The sequence below is a fragment of the Galleria mellonella genome, unplaced genomic scaffold (genome assembly GCF_026898425.1).
Source record: "Galleria mellonella isolate WM207_F2 unplaced genomic scaffold, CSIRO_AGI_GalMel_v1 utg99, whole genome shotgun sequence".
Taxonomy (NCBI): domain Eukaryota; kingdom Metazoa; phylum Arthropoda; class Insecta; order Lepidoptera; family Pyralidae; genus Galleria; species Galleria mellonella.
Genome location: NW_026442184.1, coordinates 2075712 through 2092692, shown reverse-complemented (window position 1 = coordinate 2092692; position 16981 = coordinate 2075712). Strand labels below are relative to the sequence as shown.

The following is a 16981-nucleotide window of genomic DNA, read 5'->3' as shown; positions in this document are numbered from 1 at the left end:
CAGCGTTCCTCATAAAACATTTGTGAAAGCCTAACTGCGGTTGCCAATTCGCCTGCCAAGCGTGGCAACTATAGGCAAACCTCTCCTTATGGGGAAAGGTTTATGTCCAGCTGTGGACAGTTAACAGTTTAAAATGCTTTTAGACAACTGACTACCTTTCCTGTCAGTTGTCGGAGACATGAAATAACCCTTCTTAATACAATCTGTCCACAGACGAGTTTATATCATACGCACAGAAGAGACCGGAGTTGTCTTTCATATTCGCCAGTGACACGGCGCAGCAAAAACCCAAGAGTCAGTGAGGGTTGCCCACGTGCAGCCCACGTGCGGCCCACGTACACCCCACGTGCGACCCACGTGCCGACCACGTGCTATTAGAATTCCCACGTTAGTATAATCAAGATCAGTATTCGACAACTAGTGCTGTGCTTGATAATGTGAAAGACAATTTGAGTACTCAATGAATTTATGTAACAAATGTTAGTTTACATCGACACGGTTAGTCACGTCAAATAGTGAACGTAGTCATGGCAAATAGTGACGGCCAAGTTTTGTTTCTTTGAAGTGATTTTTTTTAATGGACGATAATGGAATGGTAACCCCACCCGCGCTATCGGTATACACCGGCGGGGCATCAGTGAAGGATGATAGGTGAGTATGAAGCAGGTTAGTTAGCCCATCGTGACGAATACAACAAGAATTGTTCACGATGGTTTCCAGGGGAACCACGCGGAGGTTGACCTGATAAGGCATATTGCTAGCAATGGGGCTGTCAAACCCCATTGCTAACAATCCCTTTCCCCCCAACGTCATTGAAGTGTTAAAATGATCAAAATACAATTATTAATAAGTAATTATTATTCTAGTAAAAAAAAAAAATTAGTTTAGTATAAGTTAATTCTTGTAGCAGCATACTGGGATATCCTAGCTTGATAGCCAGGATATTAGTGATATTTTTTCATTATTTTTAGCCACCATTTTGTTATGTGAACCAATTTATGTATATATTCTTATGGCAACTTCGTATTTTATTATAATAGTGTCAATGTGACTTGAAATATGAAAATATGTGTAATAATATTGATTCGAGATTTGTATATTTGATGGGTGAAAATGGTATGGTAACCCCGCCTGCGCTAACGGGATACGCTGGCGGAGCACCAGTGAAGGGTGATAGATGAGAATGAAAACAGGACAGTTAGCCCAAATTCATCAAAAATTAACCATGATAGTTTCCAGGGGGAACCGCGAGGAGGTCGACCTGGTTGGGTATATTGCTAGCAATGGGATTCTCAGTCTCCATTACTAACAATCCGTTTCCCCCCAGATTTGTATAGTAATGTATCAGATAGTGTTACGAGTCTATTGTAAAAAAAAGCGTTAGTGATCCTTCTTTGTTACTCAAATAATTGTGTGGATTTACAATGAAATGGGACTTAATTGAAAGATCTCCTAACAGGATATTAATTTTGTTTAATTTTCTCTGAGATATTTAGGAATCGTATTTAGCAAGGAAATGTTTTTTTTATGAATTTATTTCAATTATGATTGGTGACGATTGTATTGCGAGGATTTGAATCTCAGCTATTCTAGTTTCTTTATGACCAGAGGGCCTACCATGAAGTATTTTCCGAAATTTCGGGGACGAACGAAACAGAAATTTGATGTTAAATTTACATAATATATGCTGTTTAAAATTATTAAAAATGTTAAAATATCGTTCCTTTGGACTATTAGGATAGGATTTATGATGAACGAAATGTTAAGCTCCATTTACTGGGTCGATTTTGATACGAACAAAAACACGAAATTGAGCCCGAAATTTCGGAATTTCATTTCATGGTAGACCACCTGATTCTAATAATATGTATGTATGTGTTGTAATGTATTATGTATTTGTTGGTAAGCGTGTTGAGTCTCCCATCCGAGAAATAGGTATTGGCGACCCGCACGCATGCTAAAGGTAAAGGAGTTAAGGGGCCGCGTGAAAATCAGCGCTGTGTATAGGTACATCTCACTGGAGCTGTACATATATAGCAACAGCTGAGGCGGCTCCTATTACCAGCAACATTAATTTTTTTTTCTTTTTGTTGTTTTAATATTTATTTTCTTAATAATGGTAATAAAGGTCATCTATCTATCTATCTATCTATATGTCATGTCCAGTGAAAGGATTTTGTGAGAATGACGGAAGAGGATTTGTCAGCAATTTAAATTTTAAATAACAAATAAGCACTATCTAGACAGTTAATAAATTACCTAAGAAATTCTATACAGCCTCGCCAGGCAATCTATTAATACAGAACAAGACGCTGGACGTCACTGTCTCATTTTATTGTGTATGCGGTAGCGATAACGTTTATATCGATATGTTTCTTTGCCGCTTCTTTTAGTGGAGGCTGACTAAATTTGCCGTAAATTTGGGAAATATTAAAGCCATACACTATTGCGATTGCAAAGCCTATCTAAGGATTATCTTAAGTCACGAGTTTCGCCAAACATATGTCTTTACGCTAAGTCCCCTACGGAGTAAGTAGAGAGAACCGTGTAAATCTCAAAAGGTTGGTTAAACTCCGATGCGAAGAGATGTTAGGAATCTTTATGTGTATCTGTCTGTAAAACCGTAGCTCATAAAAGGATAAACTCATTTTAATATTCTATTTTTCTATAAATATGATGTGTAAAATAGATTACTTTCAGTAGCTAGAATCGAAGGCATTTAGTTTAATATTATAGCAAATACAACGAGTTTAGACTCAGATGGTGTGTATAGGTGTAGATATACCATATTTGATAGATTTCGAATGAAAAGTAGATCGTCAGAGGGTAAGTGAAATAAAATTTTAAAATTTTGTACTTATGGTGTTTCTACTATTGATATCGACATTGAAATTTGTATGTAGGATTATTTATTTTAGCGCTTAATAAGCCATTTGGAATGTGATAATTTTAAGCTCTGTTATTAGAATAAGGCAACACTGCACTGTTTGTATTGAAATTTGTGGAAATTTGAATATTTTATAATTTACAATAGCATACCACGGTATAGTATGATTTTATCGTCACGATATAATTATCGTCGATGTCCCTAGTACAGTTTTGTGCACGTTGCTTTACGTAAATTAGTTCTCAAGTGTAATTTCCGGTCAGGGCAATTTAGAAAACAAACTTTTTTGAATTAGCTCGGACCTGGGTGTTCTGGGTACCCCCAGATATTTGTTGGTTCCTCATAACACAGGGTATCCTAGTTTGAAAACCATACAGTTTGTATGATTGTGTGGTATTTATTATAAAAAGAGACCAAAATATACGAAATTGTATAAGAGCTTTTAATTTTTCGTTATAATATCATAAACGTACACAAAAAATTAAGTATCTCCATGAATTTTAATTTTACTTATCTATTGTATTATATCGTGTCGCTAAAATCATGCCATACCATACTGTGCTATGGCAAATTTAAAAAAAGCAATTAATTTAATTAATTGAGATTACTATTCGTAATATAATATGTAAATAATTAGTGTCCTAATTTATTAAGTCAATTGAGGCAATTATGAATATTTGTATTGTTATATTTTAAATGTAATATTTCCTGTTTTAGTTATAAGTCTTCCTATAGGATTTTGTTATTTGTTTCATAAATTAAAATATTTTTATATTTTTAAATCTAACATATATATATATATATATATATATATATATATATATATATATATATATATATATATATATATATATATATATATATATATATATATATATATATATATATATATATATATATATATATATATATATATATATATATAAAATCACCATAATACATAGTTTATGTTTAATGCATTCTGATTCTTCCATTTTCATTTCCATGCTTTTTGCGATATAAATTTATGATGAAAGGACAAATTGTTCTTTTAAAATTTTTCATTACAAGCAAATTCGGCTGTTTTTTTAATTTGCTTTAATTCACATTCAATCCTAGAAATTAGGTAACTGTGCGATTATTTATACGATGTAGGAGAAATTTATATCTACAATACAAATTGCTCATATAATTTGTACGATTTATAATTTGGCAGCATTGATATTTCATATTCAGTTGGTTGGCAGTCATAAAAGATAATATGTATAACTTTTAATAGAGAAAGAGAAAAAAAAATGGCTGTGTTTCGGTTTGAAGGGTGGGATATGGCGTGAATTTACAGGGCACAGAGGAATAACACCTGAGTCCTCAGAAATGGCAATACATGGGGGTATCATGGGCGAAACAGTATACTCTCTTATGTCCATGGCACTGCTCATGTCTATAGGCGACGGTTATCACTTTCCATCAGGTGGGCCGTCAGCTTGTTCGTCATTCTAAGTTGTGTAAAAAAAATGACAGATGGTTATTTCTTGTTTCTTTATAAATTTTATAACTAAAGAATAGTGTCTGAAACTTACTTATTACCTGTCAATTAGTAAAAGGACACTATTTCATAAAATATATTTCAGCAAAAGTCTGTCTTCCTATGTCAGTCAACAATGAATATCAATACTAAATCAAAATACATCATAAGAATGCCTATGCTATGCATATTATTATAATAAATACTTTATAAAAGTACATAAACAAAGTGTAAACTAAACTATATATATATTATTTACGTAATTTTAAAATTTTGTTATCAAGCTACGTAGATTTGTACAAAGCTTTTGATTAGGTCAGTAAAATACTCTTCCGTTTTATACGGGTTTACATCTATTAGGTGTTTTTATAATTTACTACAACACGGTACGGTGTGATTATATCGTTACGATATAATACAATATATTGATGCAATATTATAATTTTCCAAAATTTATAGTTAAAAAAATAATTATAGAATAAAAATCGTACCGTGTTAGGTCGTGCTATGGTAAATTATAAAAAAAACCTATTTTAGGTTCTTACGCATTGTTACTTGTGCATAATGTTATTAAATGATTAATAAAAATAAACTTAATTTATTGGACATAAAAAAAATTTTAGCAGTAGTGATGTAAGTGTTTAAAATAAATTTTTGAAGATATCTCACGTGGCTTAATTTTAGATTAGGTGTACCTAGTTTGTACCTCTTTGTTTTGTTGTTAAATACATTCCTTTGTTATAGTAGTTTATTATTATTTATTTAATATCGATGTAAGCTTCATTAAGAAAATAAATTGGATATTACTGGAGCATTTAGTTTCATTTTGTACCAGCACTGTCATGAAAAAATAACGTTTCTCTTAAAAAAATTCTAAAGCCCTGACTGCGGTTGCCAAGCCACCTGCTAAGCGTGGCAACTGCTGGCAAAACCTCCCAAGGGGGAGATTTACCTTTAGTAGTGGACAGTTAAAGGCTGATAAGATGATGACGATGACTGTCATGAAAAGGAAACTTGAACATTACTGCCGCTTTTTCTTCATTAATTAAACCTTATTAATAGTAAAAATAATTATATAAATCGGTTTAAAATCGGCTAAGGGTTTGTGTAACTTACATAAAAAAATGTGCAGAATTTAGAAATTCTTTTTCGAAGTCCCTTAAAATTACTTATGCATTATATACATTTCAGAGACTTTATACCACAGTTGTGTGCTTTTTTGTACCTTTGTCCCATTCGCGTTTCTGCCGTGAAACAGCTCTGTTTGCATGTTCAGTTTAAAGGGTGGGATATAGCAGTAAATTCACAAAGTACAGAGAAATAACACCTGAGTCCTCAGGAATGGCAACGCATGGGGGGTATAATGAACGAAACAGTATACTGTGTTATGTCCATGATACTGCTCATGTCTATAGGCGACGGTCACCACTTTCCATCAGGTGGGTCGTTAGCTTGTTTGCCATTATTCTAAGTTGTATAAAAAAGACAAAATGGCTATCATTCTTATGATTACTACTAATACAAAGATACATCTTCATTATTGGGTGGTTAGAGTTTGAAGACGTGGAGGTATTGGCGTTGCCGTCTTAGCTTTCTGCTCTTTAATTTTTGTTAACCATTTATCATGGTACACGAATGTTTTCTCCACCAAATCCTCGACATCTACATAACAAGCTAAAATTTTTTCATACAACACCAAATACCATAAGAAATGGGTTTTATGAGGTAATTTGTCCATCGTCGCGTACATATTCTCCATTTTCATCCTTATTTGCATTAATGCACCGAACATTATTGCAATGTTGTAGCCAAAATCGTTTTTATACTTATTTCTATATGGTTTAGTCTCCAGCATGCGATATCTCGTCGAATATATGGCTTGTTTCATAAGATCGAAGGCCTTTGCTACGAAGACTTCGTTCTGTGTAAGCAATTCACGCCGGCGGTATGTCTCATTCGCATAATAAGACTTCTCAACGGTGTTTATAATCTTTCGGATGCTCTCCAAGTCCAATATGCTAATATCCAAGTGCTGTATATTTATATCGTTAGGTGGTTCAGTGTGGTTTCCAAATAAATAACTAAAAACTGAGCTCTCAAACTCTGGACGGTTTAATACTCTAGTAAGTATTTCATCTAACTCTTTTGCAAGTGGAACTACATGTGTTGCTTGGGCATTGGCAAGTGTGAGCGCTGCGAAATATTAGTGATGTTAAATTAGCAAAAAATTTTAAAAGACATATTCCTTACTAGCGGCCCGTCCCGGCATCGCACGGGTGGACATTTTTAACATTTCCCTTCACTGCTCTGCACCTATTGATCGTAGCGTGATGAAAAGTATACTATAACCTGCCCAGGAGTATAAAGAATAATTGTACCAAGTTTTAGTTTCTATAACGAACATACAGACAGATAGAAAAAAATTTACTGATTGCATTTTTGGCATCAGTATGGGTCACTAATCACCCCCTGATAGTTATTTTGGAAATATATTTCATGTACAGAATTGACATCTCTATAGATTTATTTATAAGTATAGATTTTCTGTCACACTCATGTTTTTGCTGTGAAGAATCTGTGCTTCATCATCATCAACATTGTTATCATTGTCCACTGTTGAACATAGGCTTTCCCATAAAGGGGGTTTTATCAGTAATTAAGACGCTTGCCAGGCGGGTTGGCAAGCACAGTTAGGCTTTGGAGATGTTTAAAGAGGGACGCTGTTGTCCATCCCTTGATCGTTAAAATATATATATTTTAACAATTATAGAATAATACTTTGCTGAAACTATTAAATCAAAATATTAATTTTAAAGATAGATGTAGGTATTGACTCTAGTATGTAATTTTTTTTTAATACAACTTAGAATGGCAAACAAGCTGAAGGCCCACCTGATGGAAAGTGGTAACCGTCGCCTATAGATATGAGCAGTACCATGAACATAACAGAGTATACTGTTTCGCCCATGATACCCCCCATGCGTTGCCATTCCTGAGGACTCAGGTGTTATTCCTCTGTACCTAGTAAATTCACGCCATATCCCACCCTTCAAACCGAAAGACAGTCATACAAACACAACTGCTTCACGGTAGAAACACGAATGAGACAGAGGTACCCAAGCAATCGACTTTTGTACAAAGTCTCCTTCTCTTAAAATATAGTATATCTTATATATGTAATATGTATTTAGAAAGCCGTTCGGTCCCGGCTTAGAATGGGCCACTCCTTCCTTTCTCGTGGGTGTCATAAGAGTCGACTAAGGGAACTTAATGGTCGAGGGATAAGCAGCAAATGTTAAAATATCAGAGCCTAACTGCGGTTGCCAGGGGGGAAGGGATTGTGAGTTTTGCGAACTGCCAGTCCCATTGCTAGCAATATACCCTGTCAGGTCGATCTCCACATAGTCCCTCCCTGGAAACCATCGTGCTGAATTCCAGGTGTATTCTTTATTGTGGGCTAACTGACTTGCCTTTTCATTCTCACCTATCATCCCTCACTGGTGGCCCGCCAGCGTATACCGTTAGCACGGGAGAGGCTACCATTTCATTATCATCCATTACAAACTACGGTTGTCAAACCGCTTGCAAAGGGCAACTACTGGCCAAACCCCTTATGGGTGAGACCTTTGTCCAGCAGTGGCCAGTGAATGGCTGATATGATTTTTTTTTATACAATTTAGAATGGCAAACAAGCTGACGGCCCACCTGATGGAAAGTGGTAACCGTCGCCTATAGACATGAGTAGTACTATGGACATAACAGAGTATACTGTTTCGCCCATAGTACCCCCCATGTGTTGCCATTCCTGAGGACTCAGGTGTTATTCCTCTGTACCTAGTAAATTCACGCCATATCCCACCCTTCAAACCGAAACACAGTCATGCAAACACAACTGCTTCACGGTAGAAACACGAATGGGACAGAGGTACCCAAGCAATCGACTATTGTACAAAGTCTCCCTCTGGTTAATATGATGATGTATACTCACAGAAGATTAGTGATGGTAGTAACATATTGGTACTCATTTGTTCCTTCCTCACTCAGCTGTCAAGTAAAGGGTTACGCGTATAATTTATTCAACGTACTTCGATGTTTTATCAAATAATTACACTCTCGTATATGTTTTATAGAGGTAACAAATTGAATTAATAAAGTACTTAATTGAATCTGTAAATACTTATGTTTTAATATTGCGTTTGGTTGAGAGAGAAGTATAACATCTTAGTTCTCAGGAATGTCAACGTATGGGGGTATCATGAGCGAAACAGTATACTCTTTTATGTCCATGGTACTGCTCATGTCTATAGGCGACGGTTACCACTTTTCATCAGGTGGGCCGTCAGTTTGTTTGCAATTGTAAGTTACATAAAAAAAAGATTGGTAACAGTATATATTTTTTAGCTTTTTTATTTAGACGCTTTTATCCTATAAGGATATGTCAGCCTCATAGTACCCTAAGTTTAAAAAAATACCTCACATACTTGAAGCATTAATACATAAATAAATAATACATAATATCTTAGTAGTCTATTTGATAAAGGGAATTATTGATACAGAAATATAGTAATTAAAGATTTTGCCATTCCGGAATGTGGTTCTGCGAGTATATTTGAAAATAAACCAATCTCCTATCTATTGAGAGTATATTTCTGTATCAATACTTCCCTTTGTGTTTTGTATTTCGTACATTCGGATATCATATGCTGAACATCATCCAATGTGTTACAAACATCACAATTCGGATTATTAAATATTGTGTTATAAAGTGCTATTTATCACAGATTCAATGATTTTGTATTCGTAATTATATAGCCTGGTATTGTCAAGTTACAAGAGCGTGAAAGCATTAGAAGTTATTATCATAAATCTGATATTTTGTTTGTTACTTTTTTACGCAAAAACTCTTTAACTCATTTGAATGAAATTTGGTACACAGATAGTTTATACTTTAATTTAAAACTTTATGAACACATATTTATTTATTTTTATGTGTAAGGTATATTATATAGGGTATTGTACATCGCTCTACCCGCTGACGTTAATGATCCTTTCCATATTGGGTGTTGCTGAAAGAGAACTCTTTTAGAGTTAAGCTCGCCTTTGTACATTTGATTACCTCTGTCATATTCTTATAACTGGTGTGTACAATAAAGAATTAAATAAATAAAGAAATAAATCTTTCAAACCGAAAAGAAAGGAATAGGAGTGGGCCAATGTAATTTAATGGTCGACGGGTGGGCAGTAGCATCCCTCTTAAAACATCACCAAAGCTAAACGACCGGTGCCAGGCAGGTTGTCAAGCCAAGAGTAATAACTTCTTGCAAAACCTTTCTTATGGGGGAGGCCTATGATCAGCAGTGGACAGTTGACGACTGATGATGATTATGAAAGTATTTACATGAAACACTTGTTATAGTAGTTATCAAGTATTACGACACACCTTCAACGGCGATCGGATCGGACCATCTAGCATGACGCAAGAAGGCGCGCTACCGAGAAAGATACCTGCGTCGAGTCAGCATTTCAATTCCCACAGCAAAAATACCCATTTCCTTTACGTTTGATTCGATATGACTTCACTTACGGATCACACATCGATCCGAAGACACTTATTATTGTAATAATTAATTTTAGAATTAAATTTAGTTATATTTATAAAATTGTTTTTTTTTTGGGTCTTCCGCCAGCGACTTCAATAACTCACTCCAAAACAATTATGTCTGATTTTGTGTTGTAAGTATAAAATGTAAAAACTAGACAGTGAAGATAGTACTTCATAAAAAAAAAAAAACTGACTTTCTGATTCTACCATACTTCAAATTTGAAGAGTGGAAGAAGCGATTTTCCGTAACGGGGAGTTTTTATGGATGATAATGGAATGGTAGTTTTGCTTGCGTTAACGGTGTACGTTAGCGGGGCACCAGTAGGACTGGTAGTCCGCATTACTAATAATCCCTTTCCCTCGATATGATTTTTTTTAATGGCTGATAATGGAATGGTAACCCCGCCCGCGCTATTGGTATACACTGGCACGTATAATACGTACCAGTAATGGATGATGTGAATTCGTCACAATGGGCCCACTGACTTGTTTTCATCCTCACTAATCATTTCTCACTTGTGCACGTCTTTTATTTATTTATTTATTTATTTATTCATTAGTACAAATATGTGTACATGGCGGACTTAATGCTAAAAGCATTCTCTCCCACTCAACCATAGGGAAGTGTCAGAATACTCGAATGCGGTACTACTAATTATTGATATACATACATACTAAAATTACATATATAAACGAATAAATATATATGAATAACGAATATACTTACACATATATGATATATACTATATTACTTGCTGCTCGGATAAAGATAAAAAGTGAGCGTGAACGCTTTTTTGAAAGACGGTTTAGTCGGTAATCTCTCAATGGCATCAGGAAGCGTGTTCCAGAGTCGTAAAGAATGTAAGAGAAAGAGTTTGAAGCGTAACCAGTACGGTGAGAGGGGAAAGATAATTGGAGAGTATTATTGGAACGAAGGTTACGTTTGTGAGTCTTTATTCTAATTAAACTGGAGCTGGTCATATAAATGAAGTTATTGGACTGTAATGAAAAGTTGATATTTTAATATTTAGTTTTTTTTCGTTTTAGAGTAGCACGTGTTGTACTTGCTGATTTCTTCTGATCTTGAAATCTTTTGTCTATACGGATCAATACCCACCATAAGTACAAGAAATCAACGTGGAACCTAACCGCCCTCTGATGGCCAGAAATGGCAATATTCGAATCTTTGCCTTGGTCTCTTTTCAATTTTGTCGTCATATAAATGTCTATAATTTTTCTGTAAATTCTTCTGAGCCGTCTGTACAGAAATGCTATGCGGTAGCCAGTATCTTTCTGATTGAAGTATTTAGACGTTTCCAACTGATTTATTTTAAATTTTGCCATATGTAATACTTGTAGCATCATGTCCAATGTTTTTAATTTGTGAGCCATCGTAGACGCTGCATTCCACCAAGACCATATGTAAGGAATATAAAATCTTCTAGTGTCGTTACTGAATACTTCGGTATTGTTAATTGTATTGTTATTTATATTATACAGTTTCGACATTTCTGCCTCGTAAGTTTGCATTTTCTTTTTAAATTTGTTAACGTCTAGTGTTTCTATATTCAGTTTGACGTCTAGAGCTTTCACGTCTGAAGGTAATTGCGTTTCATTGTTTTTCAGAATAGAAAATATATCTTGGATATCGGGATAATCAGTATTGTTATAGTCGCAAGAAATTATCGTTGCATCTGTGAACAATTTAGCTGCTTATTTAATTACTGATAGCTGATTCGGTGAACATTGATTTATCCCTATCGTCACCTTTTGGACCTTAAGATGACTATTATTAGTGCAGCTAATAAAGCTAAATACGCGGCTTTAACTGCGAATTGGTAAATAAAATATCCTATTTTGTAATTTAGTATATGGCTTTTCTAAATTTCAATTTAATTCATTCAGTAGTCCTTCAAAATTTTCACATTTATAATATTAGATCATCGCTATTATTATAAAACATAATTGGTTAGTTGTTTAGAGTTATTTTGTTAAATTCCACTACCACTAGCATGCGTGTAACTGCCAACATTTGAGGACTGACTATTAATATTATTAAATTTTTTTTTACTATTATTTTAAGGGCTTTTACCTTCTTCAGGTCTTATCGTACTCTGAACTGATTTCTCAAACAAAACTTTATCTACTTTCCCTAGACGCGGAAAGAGAAGCATAACTTATAGAGATGTTCAAAAATTTTTGGACATCTCTGTAAATTATTGATGCCCATTAATTATTATTTATTAAATATTATTTGTTGGTAATCGTAGAGAAAGTATTAGGCATGAAAATTATTGATACATTTATTTCATTATCACGAGTAACAAATCACAAAAAAATGATTTTCGCTTGCAATGATTTAATATCGAACTCGCAGCTATTTGCTAGTAATAGTGAAATATGATTTTTAATAAGAAGACGCGAATAGACACTTAAAATCTCTATTTGCCCACTCTGTAAGGCCCAGTTTTATAGACAGTGTTGTTTCTAAAATTTTTAGCGCTTTTTGTAAAGCGATCAGGAGTGATATATGATATGGCGCAGAATATGAAATTTCACTTGTGACATGTGCAATACTGTAAAATTTGACAGTATACCTGATGAAAAGCAGTAACTACCATTCGTAGAGACAAGAAAAATACAATGAACGACCGTACTGATCATGGGTTTCTCCATAGGGCGACATATATTCCCAGTAGTGGGATATTAATAAGTTGTTGTCATTTTAAAAACAATACGTACATAATAGAAGTATTAATAATAGCATAGTTTTTGCTGAGATTGAAACTGCGTTTGTTCTCACTTGATTAATGACGTTATTTTATTAGATGTTTTGTGTAATAGGTATAATTTTAATCAAATAATAATTAATAAAATTATTATTTAATATAACAATTGAAATAAAATAGGCATTACACATGATTGTTTTAGTTTTATTTATTCATAATCATTATATCATCGTTTAACTCTCCATTGCTGAACATGAGCCTCCCCCTTGGAGGACTTTGACGGTAATTGCCATGTTTGGCAGGCGGATTGGCAACCGCAATTAGGCTTTGGAGATGTTTTAAGAGGGACGTTGCTGCTAAGCCCTCTTCATTCCCTTAGTTACTTCTTACGACCTAAACATAAAAGATGGCGCTCTCTAGTGTCGAGTGTTTTAATTTTCACTTACGAAAGGAGTTTATATACTTTAAGCTTTTTGAACTTTCTGTTATTATAAAACATAAAAGTCATTTGCATTGGTACCTCTGTCCAGGGCTGACCTTAGTGCATGTACTTACGAGGCACCCATGGACAAGTGAGCGGCACTCTGCCTTACAAAAAAAAAAGGTTTCCTTATTCGAAAATGTTGTCAGTGCCCAATCCCCTGACTAGAGGACAAACAAAATTAATCTGGGATCCCCGCTATTCCTCCAGCGGAATTTCACGTGATTATTTATTAAAAAAAATCTATAGCGCTTTCACTACATCAGCAAAATCTAACTGCGGTTGTCAATTCGCTTGCTAAACGTGACAACTATGGGGGAGGCCTATATATATATATATATAATGATGGACCAGTGACATGGACTGATAAGATGATGATGATAATAATAGACAAAGAGTAAATATAATAAAAAAAAATTGAATATATGTATATTTTTTTAAAAAAAGAATTGGATATAGAATATTTTCAAGTTTTCACTCAGGTGTTGTATGAAAAAAAGTTAATTTCAATCAATGAATTTCCAATGCTTTATTCTGTCATGTTGATACTTCTTTATCACTGCTTTGCAGTTCACGTCGTTTTGTACAATTAAATCGGTAAGCAACTCTATTTCGAACCATATTTGAACTAATCTCTCTTCAGTTTGTAGAGCACCGTATATATCATGCCTATAATGTTTCCCTTGCCTTAACGTGCTACACGCTTTATAAGATCGGAATGCAAATTTTGAAAATATCTTGCAACGTGTATCCGTTTTGCTGAACAAAAAGCCCATCTTGTACAACGGGGAACTGGAATATTTCTTCCTGAACATTTGCATTAACACCATTTTGTTTCTCGCCTGATAGATGGCTTGTTTCATCAGTTCAAAAAATCTTTTCCTTAGATAAAAAGGATCCCGCTGTGATCTATTCTCATCGTATTTCCCCGGCGGCACCCATCTTTTCCTTCCGTCTCTTTCTAGTATAATTTTTGCGTCACCGTCTTCTACTTTTAGGGACAACAACTCATCGGTTTCATCTATACCCTTCAGTACATTTTCTAACTCATCTTTTACAGTTTTATTAACACCTAACGCTTTGTTCTCCTCATCAATTCTCTTCCACACTACGACTGGGCTGAATTTTTTTATATAATCTCTAAAAAGCCATTGTTTTTGTTGAATTGTCATATTGTTTTCATTCGGTGGTGTTGAGTTGTTTTGAACAGACGTTACGTTAACTGCCTTCACATTTATTACAATAGTCAAAATTCCCAGTAAATCTGTAATATAATTTATGTAAATGTGTTTTTCTTTGAAGAGAACAATGAAGAGTTTTCGTTTATTCGTAACAAGCTTTTACCGGCGACTTCGTCCGTGTAACTGGGATATGTCTACTGATCGAGATAAAAATAGCTTAGACTTTTTCCATTCCATGTAGTAACTTTCAAAGTGATTGGTTAAGTTATAAAGTTGCCAAGAGGTAATAAATAAACGAACACACTTTCTGCTTTTTTTTATTAATAAGGAATTGTTAGGAAAATAATGATTCTCAGAAATAAAACAAAAGCTTACCAAGAAGCTAGAGTAGAAATGGGCTGACTACATAGCTCCAAGTCACATAGACAAATAATGAGGAAGAAAGGTTATTGAGTGGTAACGTCGTACTTGCAAATACAGTATAGGATGACACCATATAAGATGGAGCGATGACTTCAAACGCATTGCAGGGAGTCAGTGGATGCAGGTGGCTCGGGATCGTTCCTTATGGCAGTGTATGGGGGAGGCTATGTTCAGTAGTGGACAGTAAACGGCAAATTTTTTTTATACAACTTAGAATGGCAAACAAGCTGACGGCCCACCTGATGGAAAGTGGTAACCGTCGCCTATAGACATGAGCAGTATCATGGATATAACAGAGTATAGTGTTACGCCCATGACACCCCCCATGCGTTGTCATTCCTGAGGACTCACGTGTTATTTCTCTGTACCCTATAAATTCACGCCATATCCCACCCTTCAAACCGAAACACAGTCATGTAAACGCAACTGCTATACGGCTAACACGAATGGGACAGAGGTACCCAAGCAAACGACTTTTGTACAAAGTCTTCCGTCAAATAATTTGAGCAGGATTTATTTGCCATTTCATTTCATATAGGATTTTGCTTCTCTTGTTTTTTATTTTTTTAGTCACCTTTTACGACATCTCGAGGGTGAAAAGGAAAGATGACATGTTGTTTACTTACTCTGTTGCCACACAGGGAATGTTTGATATAATGTGATAATCTTAGATTATATAGATGGAGCATCGAGTCTCAAAAACGGGTCAACATTTTATCAGCTAATTGTCAAATTAGCTGATTCGTTTTTTTATCTGTTTTTTTTTTTAATGGATGATAATGGAATGGTAACCCCACCCGCGCTATCGATATACACCGGCGGGGCACCAGTGAAGGATGATAGGTGAAGATGAATTAGATCAGTTAGCCCATCGTGACGAATTCAACAAGAATTGTTCACGACGGTTTCCAGGGGGAATCACGTGGAGGTCAACCTAATAAGGCATATTGCTAACAATGGAGCTGTCAAACTCAATTGCTAACAATCAATTTCCTCCCTTTTTATCTGTGTCACTAGTTGTAATATTTACTCACACAATGTACCTTGGCGTATTTATATTTAATTATTTATTAGATAAACTGAGTTTTTACGCATTAAAAAGGTGCAAAAATTATAAAACAAACTAAATATAGAAGTTATAAAGGAAACACTCATAACTATTTATCACGTAAAATTGTATGAAAAAGTTGACCCGTTTTTCTCGAAGCATTTGTATGGAGACACTCTATCTATATTAATCTAAGCTAATAATATATACTTACTAATATAACTTAGTAACATATTTAGTATAATTATTCTATATTTTATAATATGGAAAATATCCTATAAATTCTATTATCCTTCTGCAAAATCTAGCCTAAAAGTGTATGTAAATTGTATACTTTATCTTAATTATAATTTTTATCAGGTATTAACAATTCAATTAAATATTGTTTATAGTTAAGACTAGTGGCTCGTCCTGGCGTCGCACGGGTGGACATTTTTACATTTTAAAAAGTGGCCATTAAGGCTGCACACGCCACGGAAGCTTAAAAATAGAGTAACTTCTCCCGTTTTCCCAACATTTCCCTTCACTGCTCTCCTCCTATTAATCGTAGCGTGATGAAAAGTATATTATAACCTGCCCAGAAGTATGAAGAATAATTGTACCAAGTTTCGTTAAAATCCGTCGAATAGTTTTTGTTTCTATAACGAACATACAGACAGACAGACAAAAATTTTACTGATTGCATTTTTGGCATCAGTATCGATCATTAATCACCCCCTGATAGTTATTTTGGAAATATATTTCATGTACAGAATTGATCTCTCTACAGATTTATTATAAGTATAGATAACATCGAAACATGTCTGGATATTTTCTTTCTTCATTCATTTAAGAGTTTCCTCTTGTCGGTGCAACTAATTCATGCATCTTCTTCCAGCCAGTTCTAAGTCAAGTTACTAGACTTTTTTTAATGATGATAATGGAATGGTAACCTCACTTGCGTTAACGGTATAAGCTGGCGGGGCACCAGTGAATAATAAGTGAGAATGAAAAGGCAGGTCAGTTAGTCCACCGTGATGAATACACCTGGAATTAGCTAGTTTTCAGGACACGATGAGGTCGACCTGACAAGTTTTATTTTTTATACAACTTAGAATGGCAAACAAGCAGCCATGCAAACACAACT

At 34.6% G+C, this 16981-nt stretch overlaps 4 protein-coding genes across 6 annotated transcripts in view; 1 reads left to right on the top strand and 3 right to left on the bottom strand.

The window, feature by feature from the left end:
- LOC113521483 (lysophosphatidylcholine acyltransferase) overlaps nucleotides 1-3684 on the top strand; it is a 62577-nt gene extending 58893 nt beyond the window's left edge. For both annotated transcript variants that reach the window (XM_052902979.1, XM_052902978.1), the window contains exon 11: nucleotides 214-3684. In XM_052902979.1, the coding sequence (XP_052758939.1) occupies nucleotides 214-302 (89 nt within the window). In that variant the 3' untranslated portion in view covers nucleotides 303-3684. The remainder of the gene's footprint in view (nucleotides 1-213) is intronic.
- Nucleotides 3685-5893: 2209 nt separating this feature from the next.
- LOC116413439 (uncharacterized) lies at nucleotides 5894-8467 on the bottom strand. The gene is made up of 2 exons (XM_031912649.2): nucleotides 8380-8467; nucleotides 5894-6584 (listed from the first exon to the last, which is right to left on the bottom strand). Exons 1-2 carry the CDS (start codon nucleotides 8414-8416, stop codon nucleotides 5929-5931), a joined length of 693 nt encoding a protein of 230 aa, XP_031768509.2. The 5' UTR covers nucleotides 8417-8467; the 3' UTR covers nucleotides 5894-5928.
- Nucleotides 8468-10889: 2422 nt separating this feature from the next.
- Nucleotides 10890-12812, bottom strand: LOC116413438 (uncharacterized). 2 transcript variants are annotated; one of them, XM_031912648.2, is made up of 2 exons: nucleotides 12736-12812; nucleotides 10890-11687 (listed from the first exon to the last, which is right to left on the bottom strand). In XM_031912648.2, the coding sequence occupies exons 1-2, from the start codon at nucleotides 12758-12760 to the stop codon at nucleotides 11014-11016; spliced, it is 699 nt and encodes a 232-aa protein (XP_031768508.2). In that variant the 5' UTR covers nucleotides 12761-12812; the 3' UTR covers nucleotides 10890-11013. The 2 variants fall into 2 exon arrangements, with proteins under 2 accessions (XP_031768508.2, XP_031768507.2); XM_031912647.2 differs by having other exon boundaries at nucleotides 12591-12795.
- An 813-nt stretch (nucleotides 12813-13625) lies between these two features.
- LOC116413437 (uncharacterized) lies at nucleotides 13626-16158 on the bottom strand. The gene is made up of 2 exons (XM_031912646.2): nucleotides 16070-16158; nucleotides 13626-14467 (listed from the first exon to the last, which is right to left on the bottom strand). Exons 1-2 carry the CDS (start codon nucleotides 16086-16088, stop codon nucleotides 13710-13712), a joined length of 777 nt encoding a protein of 258 aa, XP_031768506.2. The 5' UTR covers nucleotides 16089-16158; the 3' UTR covers nucleotides 13626-13709.
- Nucleotides 16159-16981: the final 823 nt, after the last annotated feature.